At 38.7% G+C, this 19,183-nt stretch overlaps 7 protein-coding genes across 7 annotated transcripts; 3 read left to right on the forward strand and 4 right to left on the reverse strand.

Annotated features, from left to right (window-relative positions):
* The first annotated feature begins 9 nt into the window (after positions 1 to 9).
* Positions 10 to 2,064, forward strand: LOC108859632 (protein S-acyltransferase 11). The gene is made up of 5 exons (XM_018633542.2): positions 10 to 94; positions 200 to 377; positions 680 to 902; positions 988 to 1,286; positions 1,418 to 2,064. Exons 2-5 carry the CDS (start codon positions 207 to 209, stop codon positions 1,895 to 1,897), a joined length of 1,173 nt encoding a protein of 390 aa, XP_018489044.2. The 5' UTR covers positions 10 to 94; positions 200 to 206; the 3' UTR covers positions 1,898 to 2,064.
* A 145-nt stretch (positions 2,065 to 2,209) lies between these two features.
* Positions 2,210 to 4,373, reverse strand: LOC108859472 (uracil-DNA glycosylase, mitochondrial). The gene is made up of 7 exons (XM_056986322.1): positions 3,934 to 4,373; positions 3,558 to 3,793; positions 3,319 to 3,477; positions 3,197 to 3,227; positions 2,958 to 3,093; positions 2,786 to 2,869; positions 2,210 to 2,573 (listed from the first exon to the last, which is right to left on the reverse strand). Exons 1-7 carry the CDS (start codon positions 4,202 to 4,204, stop codon positions 2,507 to 2,509), a joined length of 984 nt encoding a protein of 327 aa, XP_056842302.1. The 5' UTR covers positions 4,205 to 4,373; the 3' UTR covers positions 2,210 to 2,506.
* A 1,917-nt stretch (positions 4,374 to 6,290) lies between these two features.
* On the reverse strand, positions 6,291 to 7,682 carry LOC108858100 (agamous-like MADS-box protein AGL103). Its single transcript, XM_018632078.2, has one exon. It carries the CDS (start codon positions 7,669 to 7,671, stop codon positions 6,430 to 6,432), a length of 1,242 nt encoding a protein of 413 aa, XP_018487580.2. The 5' UTR covers positions 7,672 to 7,682; the 3' UTR covers positions 6,291 to 6,429.
* Positions 7,683 to 9,797: 2,115 nt separating this feature from the next.
* On the forward strand, positions 9,798 to 10,622 carry LOC108858101 (uncharacterized). Its single transcript, XM_018632079.1, has one exon. The coding sequence runs from the start codon at positions 9,798 to 9,800 to the stop codon at positions 10,620 to 10,622; it is 825 nt and encodes a 274-aa protein (XP_018487581.1).
* A 561-nt stretch (positions 10,623 to 11,183) lies between these two features.
* LOC108859912 (uncharacterized) lies at positions 11,184 to 13,965 on the reverse strand. The gene is made up of 5 exons (XM_018633814.2): positions 13,295 to 13,965; positions 13,027 to 13,176; positions 12,817 to 12,936; positions 12,295 to 12,731; positions 11,184 to 11,987 (listed from the first exon to the last, which is right to left on the reverse strand). Exons 1-5 carry the CDS (start codon positions 13,908 to 13,910, stop codon positions 11,373 to 11,375), a joined length of 1,938 nt encoding a protein of 645 aa, XP_018489316.1. The 5' UTR covers positions 13,911 to 13,965; the 3' UTR covers positions 11,184 to 11,372.
* A 1,274-nt stretch (positions 13,966 to 15,239) lies between these two features.
* On the forward strand, positions 15,240 to 17,248 carry LOC108856387 (uridylate kinase PUMPKIN, chloroplastic). Its single transcript, XM_018630170.2, has 7 exons — positions 15,240 to 15,543; positions 15,717 to 15,858; positions 15,932 to 15,985; positions 16,203 to 16,294; positions 16,386 to 16,612; positions 16,697 to 16,873; positions 16,973 to 17,248. Exons 1-7 carry the CDS (start codon positions 15,359 to 15,361, stop codon positions 17,080 to 17,082), a joined length of 987 nt encoding a protein of 328 aa, XP_018485672.1. The 5' UTR covers positions 15,240 to 15,358; the 3' UTR covers positions 17,083 to 17,248.
* LOC108856388 (protein MKS1) lies at positions 17,196 to 18,072 on the reverse strand. The gene has a single exon (XM_018630171.2). It carries the CDS (start codon positions 17,976 to 17,978, stop codon positions 17,334 to 17,336), a length of 645 nt encoding a protein of 214 aa, XP_018485673.1. The 5' UTR covers positions 17,979 to 18,072; the 3' UTR covers positions 17,196 to 17,333.
* Positions 18,073 to 19,183: the final 1,111 nt, after the last annotated feature.

The raw sequence follows: 19,183 nt of genomic DNA on the forward strand, positions 1-19,183 counted from the left end.
ACTAAATTTTTTATCTCTTCTCCCTTCTTACTTCCGATCAAAAACTCCACCGGTGTCTACCGGTACCGGAGATTGTTTCTCATCAGAGTTACCGGTAGGTTAAAGTTCGTAGCTTTAAGGGAGCTGATAGTTAGTTGTGTTCCTGCGAATCATCAACGTGGTTGTGTCATTGTTCTGTTTGCTTTGGTTGATTAACCAGATGATTGATGGGATTGTCTTCTGTAATTGATACATTGATTGCTGCAAGCAAGACTACTTCCCAAGCTAGAGGGGAAACACGTTTTTGGTTTTTCTTTTGGGTTTCTGATTCTTCAACTCTCGTTGTTAGTAGTCTGGGATTAACTGAAGAAGAAGAAGCCATGGAAGACTCTTCCCAGGTTTGTGGAACTTTCTCTCTCTCTCTCTCTCTCTCTCTCTCTGGTCCATTTCACTGCATTGTATTGAGGGTTTCTTGCTTATGATGCCTCAGTGTGTGTGTGTGTGTGTCTTAGTGTTTATGTTTACACATTTGAGGTCATAAGCTAGTGACTGCATCTGATACTAATAGTAGAGTTATCATAGAGTCATAGACGCATAGTGGGACTGTTTGTCTTGCGTAGCTTTGAAAGAGCGAACTGAAAAACAGCTTCATGCCTGAAAATATATAATTGTTTTTAACTTTTTTTTTTCCATTCTCCAGGGGAGTTTTGTTACAACCATAAACGAAGATTATGAATCAGTTTGCTGGGGCTGTGGGCTAAACCTTGTTCTTCCATCATACGCCCCTGTTTTCAAGTGTGGCTGGTGTGGCGCAATCACGAATCACAATCCTGTCAGACCTGAAACCAGACGCTTTGTGTTGAGACGTATCCGTGACCGCTGTTTCGTCGCTATTCTTGCTGTTTTCATGCTCTTTGTCATATGTAAGAGTTCCTCTAAAGAATAAACACCAATCTAGAAATGATATCTGCCATTGAATATACTCTGTTCTTGGTAATAAAACTGTAGGTGGTGGGATTTGGGCAGCGTACCCGGTCGTGTTTTCGATCAGCTTGGTGTGCGAGATTTTCCATTCTGTTATAGCAGTGACTCTGGGGATATCAACGTTATCTACATTCATGGTTGTTGCTTTTAAATGCGCGGGGAAACCGATTGATATTGTTTATGGAACCCACCCTGGAGTAGGGAACGGCGCACTTAACAACTACACCTTTTGTCACACCTGCTCCAAACCAAAGTCACCTAGAACCCATCACTGTCGCACTTGTGGCATGTGTGTCCTCGACATGGATCATCATTGCCCCTTTGTAAGTCTCTTGGTTTCACATATGAATCACAGACTTAGTACCAAAGTTTATCATTTCAAACTTTACTATATTCCTCTAGCTGTGACTTTATTTACTGGTTTAGAGCTTAAGGCTTGTGTTGGTATTTGCAGATTGGTAACTGTGTTGGTGCGGGTAATCACAAAAACTTCATCGCCTTCCTTATCTCGGCCATTATAAGCACAAGCTACGCTTCTGTTATGTGTGTGTATTCCCTGATTCATATCTTGCCAACCATAGAAACTGGAGCAGCGTATGCATCACATGCTAATAGTGTATCGATTCTGAGAGGGGTGAAGAGTATCGTGCTTGCTTACATATCCAATGATATCTTCATCTCTCTTCGAGGCTTTGTTTTATTGTACCTCTTTGTGGCGAGTGTTTCAGTGGCCATTGGGTTAAGTGTTTTGCTATGGCAACAGCTTAGCTATGTCTACGAAGGCAAGACTTACTTAAGCCATTTAGGTTCTCAAGGAAGCGAGGAAGATGGTGAAAAGAGCTGCGGGAATCTTTTGACATTTTTTGGATGTCCACTTTCGATTGAAAGGCACTTGCCAACTATAAGGAACTTGAGGAAGAGACATAAGACATGAGTAAAAAGAGGAGAATAGTGAGTCAATGTTTCAACATCTGCAGCTTGGTTTTGGTCATTCGGAATCATCAATTATATTTGCTAACAAGTAATGAAGATGAGCAAAGTTTGTATCTATCTCATATGTGAAAACTAATGTTCATAGAATATAGTAAATTTTGTTTTCCATGCGATGAATTCATTAATAACAGTATCAGAGGGGTTGCATAAAAATCTTGTAGCACATCATCATCATTAACTTAAGGCAGCACAAAGCTTCTGGCTAATCTTTGACGCACTTGTTTATAGTTTTCACATATCCCACCATCATCAATACTTTTTTTTAACTTTTTCATGCTTTGTAGCAACAAGGAAGTTCTACAAGTAAGCAGCAGCAATTTAATACACACCATGACGAGATACAGTATTCTTCAGTAGTACAAAATGACGAGATACAGTTTTCAGCTACTTTGTCTTACGCAGGTTAGTCGTCTAGACTTCCATGATAACATAATAAATCACAAAAGGAGAGCGTTGAGGTGTGAAAGCTTAAAGCTTTGTTAACCAAACGAGATTGTAAAAATTTGTCTTCCCAGGAGCACTTCGTCTTGGCGTTAAGGCACTTAAGAGGTTAGAGTTGCCAGTCTATAGGGGCAGTGCCCATTTGCTCGAGTAGCTGGTTTGCTTGAGAGAAATGCCTGTCCAAACGTGGAACATTAGTGATATAACTCAGCACTCAGCAGTTGGGACAACATAAGCACAATGCGCAAGTCATAACATGTTTTGCAGACTCACGGAAGAGGCAGGACCGCAGGGGAGAGAGAGAGAGAGAGAGAGAGAGAGAGAGAGAGAGAGAGAGAGAGAGAGAGAGAGAGAGAGAGAGAGAGAGAGAGAGAGAGAGAGAGCTAACCTGCAATTGAAGAAGCCTCTATGCGCAGACAAACCAGATGGATGAGCTGCTGTGAGAATGTGATGTTTATTCCCATCTATCAACCTGCAATGATCATAGGAAAGCTTGCAATCTCATACAAGACAGACAATGAAGATGCATAGGCCTAAATAAATAAAAAAATCAAACCTACTTGGATTTCTCTTGAGCGTATTTTCCCCAGAGGAGAAAGACAACACCTTCCTTCTGCTGTGAGATACTTCGAATGACAGCATCAGTGAATTGTTCCCATCCTTTCTTTGCATGTGAATTCGGCTGTTTACTCCTTACTGAATCAACAAGGCAAGATAACTAACATTTGTAAGAAGATTTGCAGGATTTTTGACGTTTCGTACTTACACGGTCACCACACGATGATGAACATTTATTTACCTGTGAGAACAGCATTCAACAGCAGAACACCCTAAAAGAGGAAGTCAAAAATGAATTACATGATCTTCTTCTCCGAGTAAACTGAAAACTGATGTAATAAATAAGCAGAGAGATCAATGTACCTGCACAGCCCATTTCTGTAGATTACCATGACGAGGGATTGAACAACCAACATCTTTCTGAAGCTCCTTAAATATATTCAAAAGACTAGAAGGAAGCTTCTCTCCTTCAGGCACAGAGAAAGACAAACCCATAGCTTGACCAGGTCCATGGTAAGGATCCTTGAACCAAACAGAAGCACACAACAAGAATCCATTAAACTCTTCAAAGAAACCATTGTTCTTCGGAAAAATGATGTTACCTGTCCGATAATAACAGCCTTCACTCGATCAAAAGGAGTTGTATTTAGAGCATTGAAAACCAATTGCTGCGGCGGGTAAATAGGAGAGCCTTTACCCTCAGCTACGATGATCTCACGTTCAAGGAAACAAGCAAGGGTCTTGGCGTAGGGCTTATCCAATTCACCAGGGAGAGCTTTGAGCCATGATTCTTCAACTAAGAGCTCAGCCAATGGCACGTAGCAGCAGTTTCCTTCAGCTACACAAAATTTCAATTTTCAAGTCCCAAATCAAACTAATTCGTAAAACCCTAGAAAAGTCTCTCTCTCTTTTTTTTTTCCAGCCCTAGCTAATGGAAGAGACAAGAAGACAACAAATCAGCTAAAAAAAAGGACGAACCTTTCGCTTTCGTGACCTTCTCGGAGCAGAGGGCGAGGCTGCGCTTGGATTTGGCTACGGATTTGTTGAAATCGGAGCGAGAGATTTGCTCTGGTGTAAGGCCGGACGAGTCGTCGGCGACGGTTACGCGCGGCGGCGGCGATTTTGCTGCAGAGTCGAAACCGCGGGACCTACCGGCGGCGGAAACGGCGGGAAAGGGGGAAGAAGAGGATTTGAGGCGTTTGGCGGGTTGGAAAAAGTCCATTAGGGTTTTAGATGTCGACGAAGCCATCTCCGTTTCAGATATCAAATTCACTTCTCGGAGAAAGTTCCTAACTTTTATTTTTCTTTTCTGTTCCCGGTAAAATCCAGAGACGAGTTTTTAGAATGGCGGGAGCGACGGTGCAAACCGGTTTAGACCGGTTCGTATGTCTGCACCCGTGTTAGTTTTTTTTTTTTTTTGGGTAAGATGCACCGCACCCTTATTCGTTATTAAGAACACTCTGCACTTCCAGTTTTAGTTTCATAATGTTTTTTTTCTCTTTCATTTTGAAAATAATTACACAGTAGAGAAGATTGTAAAGTGCAATGATCGTAATTAAACAAAAGACTACCAAACCATTACTTTGGTTGATTATAGATAGGGAGTAAAATGTTGTTTCTACCTTAGTTTCCTACGGTTTTCCGTCCTTTGTTTCTTTGTCTGTGAGACGTGGATTGCAGTTGCTATTCCATGTCTTTTGCTAAGGGTTTAAAAGGTCTTTATTGAAAGAGTCTTTTCCCTGAAAGTATCAAAAGGTCTATTGGACCAGAACTTTCATCCAAATCCAATTGATATTCTTCTTTGCCTTCTAAGGAAGTTAAAGAGGCAAACTGATTTGAGTCCAAATCAATCCTAACCTCGGTTAAGGTTTGAGTGACTGAAGACTCTGTTTGTTGCTTTGTTGGGGCAGACATCGTAAACAGAGATTCAGTTATTTCATTGACAAAAATAATTGTTGGTGACTGGTGACTCGTACAAGTTCTCTAGCACTGAAATAGTAGCTAAAAAACCAGATCATCCATATCAGTAGAATTGATCTTGTCGATCATCTAATCACAAATGCAAGATGTATCTTCTTTTGGTGTAGCTTGTTTATCTGAAACAGAGCATGCGAAATGTGGTAGTTTTCAACTATGGTAGGTAGCTTCGTAATGTTTCTTTCAACTAAGGTAGTTTTCTTGAAAAGAACATGAACAAAAGGGATCTTAGACAAATCAACATTGTCACAAAGAGATGATGGGATCTCTGAACTTTGGTTTGTATAAAAAGACAAACAAAATCTTGTTTATCAGACTGGACCACGTCACTATGTCGATAGACAAAAATTAAAAAATTGAACAAAATTGATTATGGTATATCTACAGAACTGGAAGATGGTAAGGATAACACCCATAGACCATAGTTATACTCAGAACCCAAAGTTTACACTAATCTTAATTTATAATTTGTTTTTGAAGTGTACATCCTTTTTTTTTAATTCACGTCTTTATTAGTGCTCAAAGAGCCAAATATCCCACAGCTCAATTCTAAGATTTTTTTTAAGAATTAAAAAACTACCATTACAGCAAAAAGAAAACCAAAACTCTAGTTCAACAGCAAGAAAAACTACAAATCTTGTGAAACTAAACCGAATCAGATCTGATAATTAGTAAAATCCGAATGAAAATTATAAGTATAATATCAAATATCTGAAAATCCAAATTAACCAACCGAACCCGACAGCCCCTAAAAGCCCAACCTAATCTTGCAATACATGTATAAAGCTGTGGAATGGGCTGTCCATTTGCAATAAACTTCGCTATAGTTGCTGACATGTTGCTGATCTGATCGATAAGTTCCCTGGTCATATTACTTTGGGCCGAAACAAAGTTTCTCGACCATTAAATGATGGTTATCTTGATAAAGTTTTCCACTCTCAGAAGTGTTTAGGTTTGAGCCTACTGAGAAATCTGCAGCAGCCGCATCTATCACTTGCTGTTGACTTCATCCAGCGGTCAGTGAGTTTTGGTGCAGCAATACATTATGGGTTGTCCATTGCATTGCATGCGTAGTTTCATCTTGTTCAGATTAGTTATTCTGTGAGACTCTGATTCTAGTCCTAGCTTTTCCGGAGTGCTGATCTTCCGCAGCGGCAGACCTCCTTCTTACATTACACTCTCATGTTGAAGGCCACTTCTTTTTTTTTTCTTAATGCAAGGGGTGAATGACTAGGTGACCGATGGTAACATCAGAACAAAATAGGCTTCCATTAAGCAAACAGTAATTATTATCATTAAAAAAACTCAGAATAGCAAAAGCTGAATAGAGACACTCATGGGGATATTTTAATAGACACAAAAACAAACTCACATAATATAGTTAGTCACCACGGTGCAGACACAATTGACAAGACAGAGAATGAAAACTGTCTTCTAAAATATATATATAAGAATATGCTTCTAAGTTCTAAGACACATAGCCAGAGATCAAATCTCCTAAAAAGGTCTGACGCTTTGTGTTGAACGATCCATGTATTGAAAACCAGGCGGTGCTCTTTGTGTCGGATATTGAACAAACTGCTGCGAAAAACCATTGGGGTTGTTGATGTTGTTGTTGTAGCCGAACATGTCCACGTTAGTCCCAGTTCCTTGCGTCCAAAGCAACCCTGAATAATCTTCACCGTTCATGTTGTTGATGGAAGTTTCTTGCGGTCCAAGAAAGCCAGAGTAGTCTTCCATATTGTAACAGTTCTGTTGAAACAGGTTTGGGAAAACATTAGCACAGTTGGTGTTGATGCTGTTATAGGGTAACATGTTCATGCTCAGGATCTCATCCAAACCACTTTCTTGTACGCCAAGTAACCTCGAGTAACTTCCCATATTCGGATTCTGGTGCATCGCCAGTGAATTCGGTATCGGAGCCAGAGATTGCGCTTGGTTAAAAGCTGATGTAGATGGAAGTTGCGGTAACGTACTGATTCCATGGTTATACATATCCATAGAAACCTGGTTCGAATGTTGTTGAAGATGTTTCATCCTAGGAGTGGTAGTAGTAGTAATCATCTGTTCTTGACCAGCCATGTTCGTGTAGTGCACATTCCTCTGTCTCTGAGATTCAACAAGACCTCGAATCCTATGTTGCAGTTTGGTTTGAGTACACTCCAAGGACTGAATCAAATCCGTGAGCTGCTCCACGGAGCAATGATCAAACCTCGGATCCCAATCCGGATACTTGCAACTGGATCCAAGTTTCACTTTCTTCTTCTTATTATTATTCTTAGAATCATCCTTATCGATCTTCTTGAGAAACTGATCAAGATCGTCTTGTCCTTTGCGCCGCTTCACATCGCTTAACTGAATGTACCTTCGAGCCATGTCTTTGACCTTCTCTCTGTCTTTAGGCCATGTCTTAAGCTCTCCGCCTGATCCGTAGTAGATGACGCAGACTTCGATTCCACAGAGAATTGAAAGCTCTTGAGCTTTCTTGAAGACAGTCACTTGTCTTTTGGCTAAGCTTGTAGCTCTCAAAGAAGAAGTTTTCTGGACTAGGGTTTGTCGAATTCGCGATGAAGACGAAGAAGGTAAACAAGACAAAGAAGAAGAAGACATCGTTCTGTAACTGTGTATTGAATGGAAAGAGTTGTGATTGTTATTATGTTCGAGATTAGGGAACATATATATACAAAACATAAATCGAGATTTTCTATTTTCGGTGCCCTTCTGTCGCTTTTGGGTCATTAATGTCGAAAGATCATTAATGATTTATGAAATATTCGGTTTACTTTTTATAGTATATATGATTTCCATTTCAATAGATTTTGATGCTAACAATATGTCTTTCGGCTAAATAATTAGGAAATCTTTACATATATACAGGTTATATGTATAATGTATGCATGTTACACAAGTACACAACGACCGACTAATTTGGAAACTTGAGCATGATGTCATTGTTTAATTTACGTTATTTAACTACAAGTCTATATGTCGTCAAAAAAAGAAACCACAAGTCTATATATCTACTATATTTTCCCTATATAATTTGAATTTTGCTAACATTATTTTGCCTTTTCAACTATGTATATATAAGAAATAAATAGTAACCTAAAAATGTACTGTAAATACATGATGTAGACGATATGTGTTTCATTATTTTTTTTTAATTTACAAAAGAAAAAAATATTCCAATTAAAAATAAAAATATAGAAAAATTAGTTATACATCTGATATTTACCTAATCTCACAGAAAAAAAAAACTCATGGAATTCATTAATATGTGTTTGTGTCTATGTATCTCGTCACAAGTTATGGCCGGGAAGCGAGGATCTCCGGACGGTGGTGATGGCTGGTGGTGTAGGTACAAACGAGTCATAGTCGGTCAAGTTTGATTATCCCCAATGCCGCAACATGCATTTCCAATTACACAATTTATCGATGCAAATCTTGAATCTCAGGTCATTTACTCTTATTTTCCAGTGGCCGTCGGCATAGTTCGCAGCCTCGGCTTGCCGGCGATCATATTCCAACCGAGCCTTTTGCTTGGATCGCAAGTAAAAAAATCGATGAAGCTCCTACAAAACATCATCACACATTTGCTAACTCACCTCAAGTTTTCGTATAAACAGAGAAAAATGTTATATCTAATTTTTTTTTGCGGATTAATTAGTGTATTTCTTTCTTTTAATAAAAAACAATAAATTGTTATGTATAAATGTTATAAAAGTAATATTATTCAAATCACTTCAAAATTGAGTAATGGAATGATTGTTTGATGTTAAAAAAAAACTATAAAGATTGCTCAACGCCCAAAATGATGTGTATGCAAGTTACAAAAAAAAATGATGTGTATTAGGAGTTAGTTAGGGTTTAAGACAAAGATTTGGTCGTGTGATGTATCATACCTGTGGCATTGCGTCGTGGACCATCCACCATCGTGGGTGAGCAATATTCGTGGCGAACTCAACGAATATGTCAGAGTTGAAGTTACAGTCATAGACTCATAGTCATGGTAACATAGCCACGGCTTCATTCCCAGGTAATGAAGAACATAAAGAATCGGTGGCTCCACTCCAAACAACTCTGTTTTCTTGCGTTTCACGTCAATTCCCCAACCCAAAAATGTTTCAAGAAATTCATGTATTCTCATATCAAACACAACACAATAATATATCACATTCTATTTTAGATGGTATCAAAACTGATGGTATCAGAGCCGATGGTGTTTGGTCCAGGCTCCAGCATATGATTTTCCACATAAACGTTTCTTACCTATGTAGCATGTACAAGTAGTCCATATTGTTGTAGTATGTCCGAGATGTTGGATTTAGGCAGTTTCCGTTGGATCGTTTCCCATTCATATTTCGAGGAAGCCTATTAGAATCTAACATGAGCTATTTTTTAGGTGTGAGTTAGACCTATTACTAACATGGTATCAGAGTAATCAAATTTTAAGGATCAAAATTAAAACTTCCGCAAGTTTTGAGATTTGATGATGCTTATTATCTCAAGTTTTGAGATTTGATGATGCTTATTATCTATCGCTGGTATTGGCTATGTTGAAAGAAGATGGTGATGATACCTACAATGACATGTTTAATCTTTAGATATTCTTACCATATTTACATTAAGTGTTTAGGAAAGTTAATATTATGCTATATTAGCACTATATAGCATAATATTAACGCTGCAAGTTCACTACAAAGACCACCAGGTCCTCAGCAACAAATCGTGACCCCCCTGCAGACAATGAGTTCAACTGGTTTAGAGAAGTCTGGAATGTTAAAACAGCACCAAAACTCAAGCTCTTTCTCTGGTCCCTCCTCCAAGGAGCCTTACCTCTTGGTGTGGAACTACAGCGTAGAGGTATGACCACGGCAGCTCACTGTCCCCGCTGCAAGGAGGTTGAGACTGCAATGCACGTCTTCTTCAAGTGCCCCTTCGCGAAGGAGGTGTGGAACCAGGCGCCTTTGGCTCACTCAGTTCACATAGCTGATAACCAAAATCTTAAGGCTTCAATGGTCCTCTTCAGAACGACATCATGCCTTCCACCGACTGGAGTAAGAGTGCCGATTCTTCCATGGATTTGTTGGTTCCTGTGGACAGCAAGAAATAAATTAATCTTCGAAAACAGAACCAACAGTCCTATGGAGGTAATGACAAAAGCAATGGCAGCAGCTAGAGAATGGGATCAAGCGCAAATCATAGAGAACCCAAGAATGATCAATTCCTTACCTGCCCAAGCTCATCCAAGACAAAGAGCAAGATCAATGGCAACACCCGTATGTTTCGTCGACGCGGCTTGGAACCAATCTTCAAAGACAGCAGGTGTCGCGTGGTTAATCACCAGAGAGGGCTCGATCCCTCCTCTGTCGGGCTCCAAGATCATCGAGAACGTTTCCACTCCCCTAACGGCTGAAGCCCTAGCTCTCTGCAACGGCCTCCGTCAAGCGATAGATCTTGGCCTCTCCTCGGTCATCGTCTACTCCGATTGCGCAACGCTCATCAGAGCAATCGTCTCCAAAGACCAGATCAAAGAGATCTATGGCACTCTTCAGGATATCAAAAGTCTCTCTGCGTTCTTTGTTTCTATCGTCTTCCAGTTCGTCCCTCGTTCTCAGAACAGGGAAACTGATTTCATTGCAAAACAGGCCCTTAAGGCCCATTGTCTTTCTTCATTTCATCTGGGCTAGCCTCCTTGTGGGCTTATAAACCTTTTTGTTTCCTCTCTTTTGCTTTAATATATTTCTTGGTTGTTCAAAAAAAAAAAAAAAAAAAAAAAGCACTATATATATTTTTTTCTTTTTTTAACACTATATATATGCATATTGTATTTTCATATCAAACATAACATAATAATATATCATATTTTATTATACTTTACAACATCTTTATCCGACTTGGTGAATCGGTGACACAACGACACTATTACTATAACATATATCACTTAACTACAAACTTGAACAATTGATGTTAGTCGTAACTCGTAACATCAATACGACTTGTTAACGTACGGATTGAAACGATGCAATGTATATCTTATGTAAACGTACAGATTACTGTATCACAATAACATATACTATGGCATAATGGCAATTGCTCTACTAAATAACCAAAGAAGTAGATGGACTTTATGTCACACATATATAGAAGAGAAGAAAGAACCAAGTGTGCATATTCTATGTTCTAGAATGAACACTCATATTGAACTTAGTCCTGTGATTCTTCAAGAACATCTCATACTTCTACTCGTAGTAAAAAATACATCTTTTATTTATCCATTATTTCAACTACTTGTTTAGTCGGACAAACAAACAAAAAAACTCGATAACTCTATTAAATGAATAGAAACTTGGTCGAGCAAACTTCTGATGATCACATAAATGAATAGCTCCGGCTGTGTTCCATAACATTGGCTAGAGTGATAAATATTCATATCAACATCATTTTCTCCAGCAGCGCTTAGACATTCGCTGCGACTCGCGAGGCTTGTCAAAAACCCTAGGGAAGTAAGTCGAGCAGAAGATCTCAAGTAGCACAGGAAACTGAAGAACACCGAACATCCCAATCGGGACAACCGCGAGCACCATAAACTGAGCAGAAACCAAGGGTGTTCTACCTTTAACCAGAGTCATAAGCGTCACGACAAAACTCACCATCATTGTCGTCATCGACAGAAACAAAGTCGCAAGACCCACGATCAGTTTCGTCGGAAGCGATCTAAGGAAGTCCTCCTCGCGGTAACGAGACTTAAGAATGCCGAGGAACATGAGCAGAGACATGCATGAGGTGAAGAGAGATATAGCGTCTGAGATGAGGAAGGTCATGAATAGTTTGCCATGGCCGTCGTAACTATTGGGGACAGTAAACGCCGAGGAGAACATCATTGTGGTGATTAGAGCCGCCACGACTGTACAAGAAGTAGCTGTGTCTTTCATCCATTTCTCTCCTTGGTCCACTAGATCCTTGTGCTGGTCTTTAAAGAGAGCCTGTGGGGTTTTCTTCTGCTTTAAGTTAACCATTTTTCGATGCTTCGGTTGCACTAGCCTCTCCACTTCCTGTAAACAAGACACCGGTATTGGATTATGTTACTAATAAACGTGAATTAAGTACAAACAATAAAAAATGTGAATGAATAATTTATAATCATTCGGTCGGCGGTCCAGCCAAATGGTTCAAAATATTTTTACTGGTACATTGAGATTTAGCCTATTCCAGAATCAACAGATTCTTACAATTATGTCAAAATCAGAGATTCACAGATATCTAGACAGAATTGTAATTCCAGCTTCCTTGTTGCAAATAAAAAAAGTATACCTAGTTTCGTGTGCAGCAAGAAACAGTTATATATAAGTATGTTATCACCTTAAACCACTGTAGCTCCCTTTGCATCTGAAGAGCAGCACCTGGAATGAGATTAAGCCGTGAAACTGGGGCTTTATAAGCGGCGTGATGAAGCATATTGTTATGGAGTTTGTCCCAAGCTGTGGCAAGGATGTTTTTCTTGGCACCCATTTTGTAAATGAGGCTAAAGATCTTCTCTTGTCTATGGCTTACCGCATAGAAAAAGAGGTTAAGACCGTAATTATCTTTGAACCATACAATATCAGGATAATGCTTCATCACTTCCTCGATATACTCGACAATACCATTCTCTACCGCCTTGAAGAGGGCTTGGTTGAGACCAGCATTCTTCTGTTGAGTGGCGTCGAAGTTAGGTATCTCTTGGCAGATACAGTTTAGTATCTCTTTGGCTTGAGCATGCCCTAGCTTTAGTTTGTATACTTTTCTTATGTGTGGAACTGTCAATAAAAAAACATTATCATCTAAGACTAATCAAAATAAACAACTAGAACTAATAACTTGAGATGATTTTGTACCACTTACAAAAAAATCTGAGGTATTTTAACAACTTCTGAATCCAATTATGATCTTGTGATTTCATGTATTGATGGTGATGATGATTCAGACCATCATGAGGGTTAATAATCTTCTCTATGTGAATACCTATAAGAAATTAAGACCATGAGTTTAAAGATCTAAAGGTAAAGCCTAATAACTAACATTATATATATTTAAACTTCATATAATACTCACAAGAATATACCCAACGTTGCCAAAATGTAAGATGGGTACCGCTAGGGAACGCACAAGGCGTTTGAGCAAGCGCAATGATCGCTGTATCGTTATCGCTGTCCCTAGTATAAGCCAGCTTAGGATACCTCTGAATCAGATCCAAAGCAATACCTTTATACATACGCCACATTAGCCCCATGCCCACATCATATATATATGAACATATAGTACATACAAATGTTTTTTTTTTGTAACACACATACAAATGTTTATATCATTAGAAACTTACCATATAGTCCATCGACAATACAATTGGTCACGAGCATCGCTCCGTTCTTGCCCTTATGTTCATCAGACTCATCACAAGGATCAAGATCACTGAGAAGTGTGCGACTGTAAAGATACCGAACCAAATCTTTGTGACCGTACAACGACGCCAACACGATCGGTATATGTTCTTTCGCATTCCGAACACTAACCAAACAAGGGCATTTGTTTACCAAACACTCTGCGATTCTAACGATCCCACCAGTAGCCGCATAAGCAAGCGCCGTGTACCCGTCATCGTTCTTGATCACCAACTCTTGCACTGGATTGTGAATTCGTTTAACGATCTCTTCCACGATCTTGATGTGACCCGACAAAACAGCTTTGTGGATTGGTCTGTCTCCGTTAGAGGTTAAGCTTGCGGTTAAAGCCTCAGGGTTTCGGTCCAAGAATTCTTTCGTGGCTTCCAAGTTACCACTGTCTATGTTTTTGAAGAGGACGAGATTAGTCGAATTCTCTTGTGGTAGCTCGTGTGGTTCATCGAACTGCATACTATCTGACCGGAAGCTTCCGCGGCCGGTTTCTGATCGTATAGTGTCAGCTCTGAAACCTCTGGGATAGCCTTTTTCGGTATCCATTTCTAGGTTGCTTCTCCCACAAGAAAATAGATGATATATTAGTGTGTATATGTAAACTTGGTCGTATATAATTTCTTCAAAAGGAAACACAAGACAGAGATTTAAATGTCTTACAGTGGTAACTTGTCTTTAAAGAAAGGTTTAAAAGAACAAGAAAAGGAAGACATGAATTAAAGCAGAAAAATACCTTTAGATAGCCATATATTTTTTTAATCAAAAATATATCACTTGAAAATTAAAATGACTAGATGTTTCATTAAATAGGTAAATATATACTTATACCCCTAAAGTTAACTAATATAGATCTTAGGTTTTAGAGTTAAGAGGTGAGATTTTAGAGTAAATTTAAAATAAAAAATATTGAAAGTTTAAAATTAAAAATTTTAAAAGTGGTTTCAAAAAGTATTTTAGAATTTTTCAAAAAAAAAATTATAAAAATTCAAAAAAAAAATAAAAATATAGAAAAAAATTTAACTTAAAAACATATAATTCGAAACTATAATTTTCTTTTAAAATTTATCTGTCTTTTACCTTTTCAAAAAAGATATTTTGGTTATATTTTTTCTTGGGAATATTATCATGACAAAAACTTAAAATAATCTATTTGAGATAATTGCCTCTTTACTAAGAAGCGTTTAAGATTTTGATTTTTTTTTTGGAATAGTATTTGTTTGATTTTCTTACTTTTAACTTCTCCTAAGAATATCTTAAAGATTGAGCTTTAGTGATAAACAATTTTAGGTCATTGCGAAGAAAGGAATCTAATTCCAGTCTTCTAACAATGTTATTGTAAGTTAACTTTTCAAAACTTGAACTTCTTGTAAAACCTTGACATATACAGACAGCTAATCGGTTAGCCACGTTCGTGTGTTTTCTCAGTTGTCTCCATCCTCTAAGATTCCTCAAGTGCTTGTACAAGTACTGTTTGGTTCATCTCATTGGCGATACCTCGTAGAGGTAATACAGGCTGCAGCCACATTGAGGGAGGTGATCAGGTGAATCTAAGTGCATCCGCAACATGTCATCAGGACAAATAGTATTCCGCCTATTTACGTCATTACGTATGCTATGATTGTTTGCCAAAAACAAAAAAAAAATATTCCAAGATATATAAAATTGAGTGATTATCTAAACGCCAGTTAATTTTAAAAGTATAATGCACATACATTAAACATTAGTGAGCAATATCTAATCTGATTTAAGAAATTATAATATATGTTAAAATCATGCTTCTAGACATGTATATTTATATATTTCATTTTTAACAAAAAAAAAATTATTTCACAAAAAAATATATCAAAACACTGTTCAGCTGAGAACGACAAGTTCAACTAGGTAAATAAATTACATTCGAACCAGACCTTATCTTCGCAAACTCAAGTTCCTCCACCTTGCCGGCGACGCTTCTCAGATTCAAATTCTCTTCATCATCTTTTCTTTCTCCAGCAATGGCGATTCCGTTGCCCCTCACTTCTTACTCCCCAATCTCAACTTCCCCAACCTCTTTCGTCCCTCTCACGCCTCCCCATCGTAATTTCCTCTCCGAACAGAGTTTCAGTAGGCGCGTAGTTCTCAGCTGCTCTTCTTCCTTGTCTTCCAACAATGGTTCAACTCCAGAGCCCATGAACGCAAGGTATTCTTAACCTTTACACGCCCACCAGGTGTTTGTGAAAATGCGTCAGTGAAGACACTTTTTGACTATAGGGTTTATGGTTTGATTAAAAATATATTCCAAAAATTCCAATTTTTTTTTTTAATTTGCTGTTTTTGTTAAATGTGCTGTTTATTAGTATCTGTGATTTTCAGTGGGTTAAACGGGCAGTCATCGTTTCCTGGAATGCCTTCCTTTGATGGAACATCTAACCCACCCCTTAAATGGAGAAGGGTTTTGCTTAAAGTCAGTGGAGAAGCTCTTGCTGGAGACGAGGAGCAGAATATTGATCCAAAGGTTTCTCCTTTTTTTCTCTTCTCTTTTTCCTTACTTCACATGTCTCATCCATTTTCTCTCTTCTCTTAATTAGGTTACTATGGCTATTGCAAGGGAGGTTGCAGCTGTCACTCGGCTTGGCATCGAGGTTTATCCTCTAAAACATTTTTTTTTGTTCTAGTTGTGATTAGGGAACTGTTTAGTACGAGAAGTAATGATTATTGCCTGTGTAGAATTTATAAAGTGTGCTGAGAACTAATGTTAGTTCAGACTTACAACAAGAAACATTAGCTTAAGTCATGAGGTGGAGGTTTATGCTTTAATCATTGCAAGGTCATGTATGCTCTGTCTTGATCTTCTTACAGGTTGCGATTGTTGTTGGAGGAGGAAACATCTTTCGTGGATCCACCTGGGCTGGGTGCAGTGGCCTTGACCGCTCCTCTGCTGATTACATCGGGTATCAAATCCATTCTCGACTTTCTGGTGCCTCACGAATGTGTTTTATTTTTTCCTGAACTCTCTATTACTCCAAACGAAAACTTTGATAGGATGCTGGCAACTGTGATGAATGCAATATTTCTTCAAGCGACAATGGAGAGCATCGGCATCCCGACACGTGTTCAAACCGCTTTCCGCATGTCGGAAGTCGCAGAGCCTTATATTAGAAGACGAGCTATTAGACATCTGGAAAAAGGCAGAGTTGTGATATTCGCAGCCGGAACAGGCAATCCGTTTTTCACTACCGATACTGCAGCAGCTCTTCGATGTGCTGAGAGTAAGTTAAAAAAAAAATAAGAAGATGGTTTCTGTTTCTAACTGAACTCCAATGATTTCATTAACACACTCTTTTTGACACCAGTTAACGCAGAAGTAGTACTGAAAGCAACAAATGTAGATGGAGTCTTTGACGATGATCCAAAAAGAAACCCAAACGCTCGCCTCCACGAGTCACTAACTTACCAAGAAGTAACCTCAAAGGATCTCTCCGTGATGGATATGACTGCTATCACTTTATGCCAAGAAAACAACATCCCAGGTTTGTTTGCTCTTTACAACATCACTCTCAAGACACCTTAAACCACCTGAAGAAACTTACACATCAAGTATAATTTACTTTGGTTTGTGATTCTTGTAGTTGTGGTCTTCAATCTGTCTGAGCCTGGAAACATCGCCAAAGCAATCAAAGGAGAGAGAGTTGGCACATTGATTGGAGGAACTTGGAACTCTATTGTTGCAACCACATGAAGAAACTTAGATATTTCTTTATATAGAACTATTACTTAATATAGTATCTTAGGTCAGGAGTATCTCTCAACTCCTGTCTATATAGTTTGCAGAAACATTTTAAGATCACTATCTTAGGAATCAATGTCTGAAATTTTTGAAGTTGAATGAAGATGTTATTAGTTTACATTACAATTACACACTAACCTCTCATCTTACCCCCTTGTCTTGGGATATGTCAAAATGAATCAAAATTACATAAAACATTTCTCTTAAGGATCCCAAATATAATTAAAATCAGCAAAAGTTGGTGAAGCAACCAAACTAGCATAGCCAGGACTATACAATAGAAACGGGCTCATTAACCCCGCCGGAGAAAACAATCCCGGCGAGAATATTCCGGCAGAAGCTGTCGGCAGCATAGCCGGAGACGGCGAGAGTATTCCCGGAGCATAACCGCTGAACTCAGCTGCTTCTTCCATAGCCGTTGCTACTTCCACCGTCTCCTCTTTAGCCGCCGTCGTCGGTTCCTTGCCTCCTCTCGGGCTAGCATTCTCCGTCGCGGCGAGTCTCGCCGCCGGCGACACATCACCGCCGTTTCCGGATTCGAGGAAGACCCCGGAGGAGATCCCGGTGAGTCGCTGGACGACGTTCATGAAATCGGAGGCTGTGGTGTGCACGACCTTCGGGGAGACGGCGTAGATAACAACCGGCTGACGTGGAGGAGCGTAGAGCGGAGCTTGGTCGAGGTGGTGCTGCTGATGTGGAGGAGCAGGGTGCTTGGGAGGTTTCTTGATCTTGTGGGAGTCTTTGTGGACGCTGAGAGGTGAAGGACGAGGACCACAGATCCGAACCGGTCGTTTCTGGTTCTGTTGGTCGGAAGGGTTATTGCCGGTTAAATAATCCGATGGATCCATTGGGGAAAGAGAGTTTGTTTCGATCGAATTTTGGCTTCTTGTCTGTGTGTTTTAACTAGTTTGGTGTTTTGGAGTTGAAATGAATTGTTTGTTCAAACGACGAGTATATTGACCAAAACATTTTGGTTTCTTTAGACCGATTAGTTTGACTTTCAAAATGTTGACTTTTTGCAGCCAACTAGACCTTTACAGCACATAGTCAGTTTAGGAACTTCTTTTCTCGTCTTTCCACTCAATATTTTAAAGGAAGGAATCATTGATTCATTATCAGCGGCAACCTTTGTAATAATGTTTTTTTTTGTTTGCCGTGATCAACTTCTTTGCCCATACAATTTGCGTATATTATTTGTGATCATTTATAATAGGATGACTGTGTTACATGATATGTTTCGGCATTAAAGTTAACCTAAGAGTCTAAGACCTATTAACATGTGCTGTAACATGTGTTGAAGTATAGTGTATCATGTTTTATTATATTCAATGGGATTATGTTTATTTAAATATCAGAATATTTAGGGTTTGTTCGATGTATATTATCACCTAAAAAATTGTGGCTGATCTCTACTTAAAACTGATAAAGAATGTTAGATAAACATAAGTTCAAAATGTTGGAAAAAGGAAGAAAGTTCAAAACAATCATTTATACGCTAGAATACAGCAAAAGAAACCTATTTTGTCTATTAAGGTCCATGAATATTCTCAACACCATGCTGTTTTTTTGGGTCAAATGTCAACACCATGGCCATGCTTTTTTTTCTAAGTGGATGAAGTATTAATTAGTAGTGTATTTTTCTTTTTGATCAAGTATTAGTGGTGTATAACATACTTTAACCTACGCTAGAAATTTCTTACGATGATTGGTTCGGTTATCTTTGCAAAACCTGTAATTTTTGTGATTGGTCGATTATTTTGTTGTTTCTTCTTATCAGAATATTGTTGACCCAAAAATAGAAAATGTGGGTGAACTTGGAAGTCATTTGGAAAATGGGCTTTCGTTCCTTTAAAGCCCACATCATGAATTAAGTTCAGCCCAATCAATTAGTGAATCACGTAACTCTGCTTTTTGTGTTATTGTAACCTTTTTGTATGCATGACTAGATCTTATATGGTTTTCTATGTTTGACAAAAGGAGGAAGACCAAAAACTAGTAGCGATAAACAAAGGACAATTACAACTACAAACAACGACCTAAAGTGAAAACTAAC

Source organism: Raphanus sativus, chromosome 5 (genome assembly GCF_000801105.2).
Source record: "Raphanus sativus cultivar WK10039 chromosome 5, ASM80110v3, whole genome shotgun sequence".
Classification (NCBI taxonomy): domain Eukaryota; kingdom Viridiplantae; phylum Streptophyta; class Magnoliopsida; order Brassicales; family Brassicaceae; genus Raphanus; species Raphanus sativus.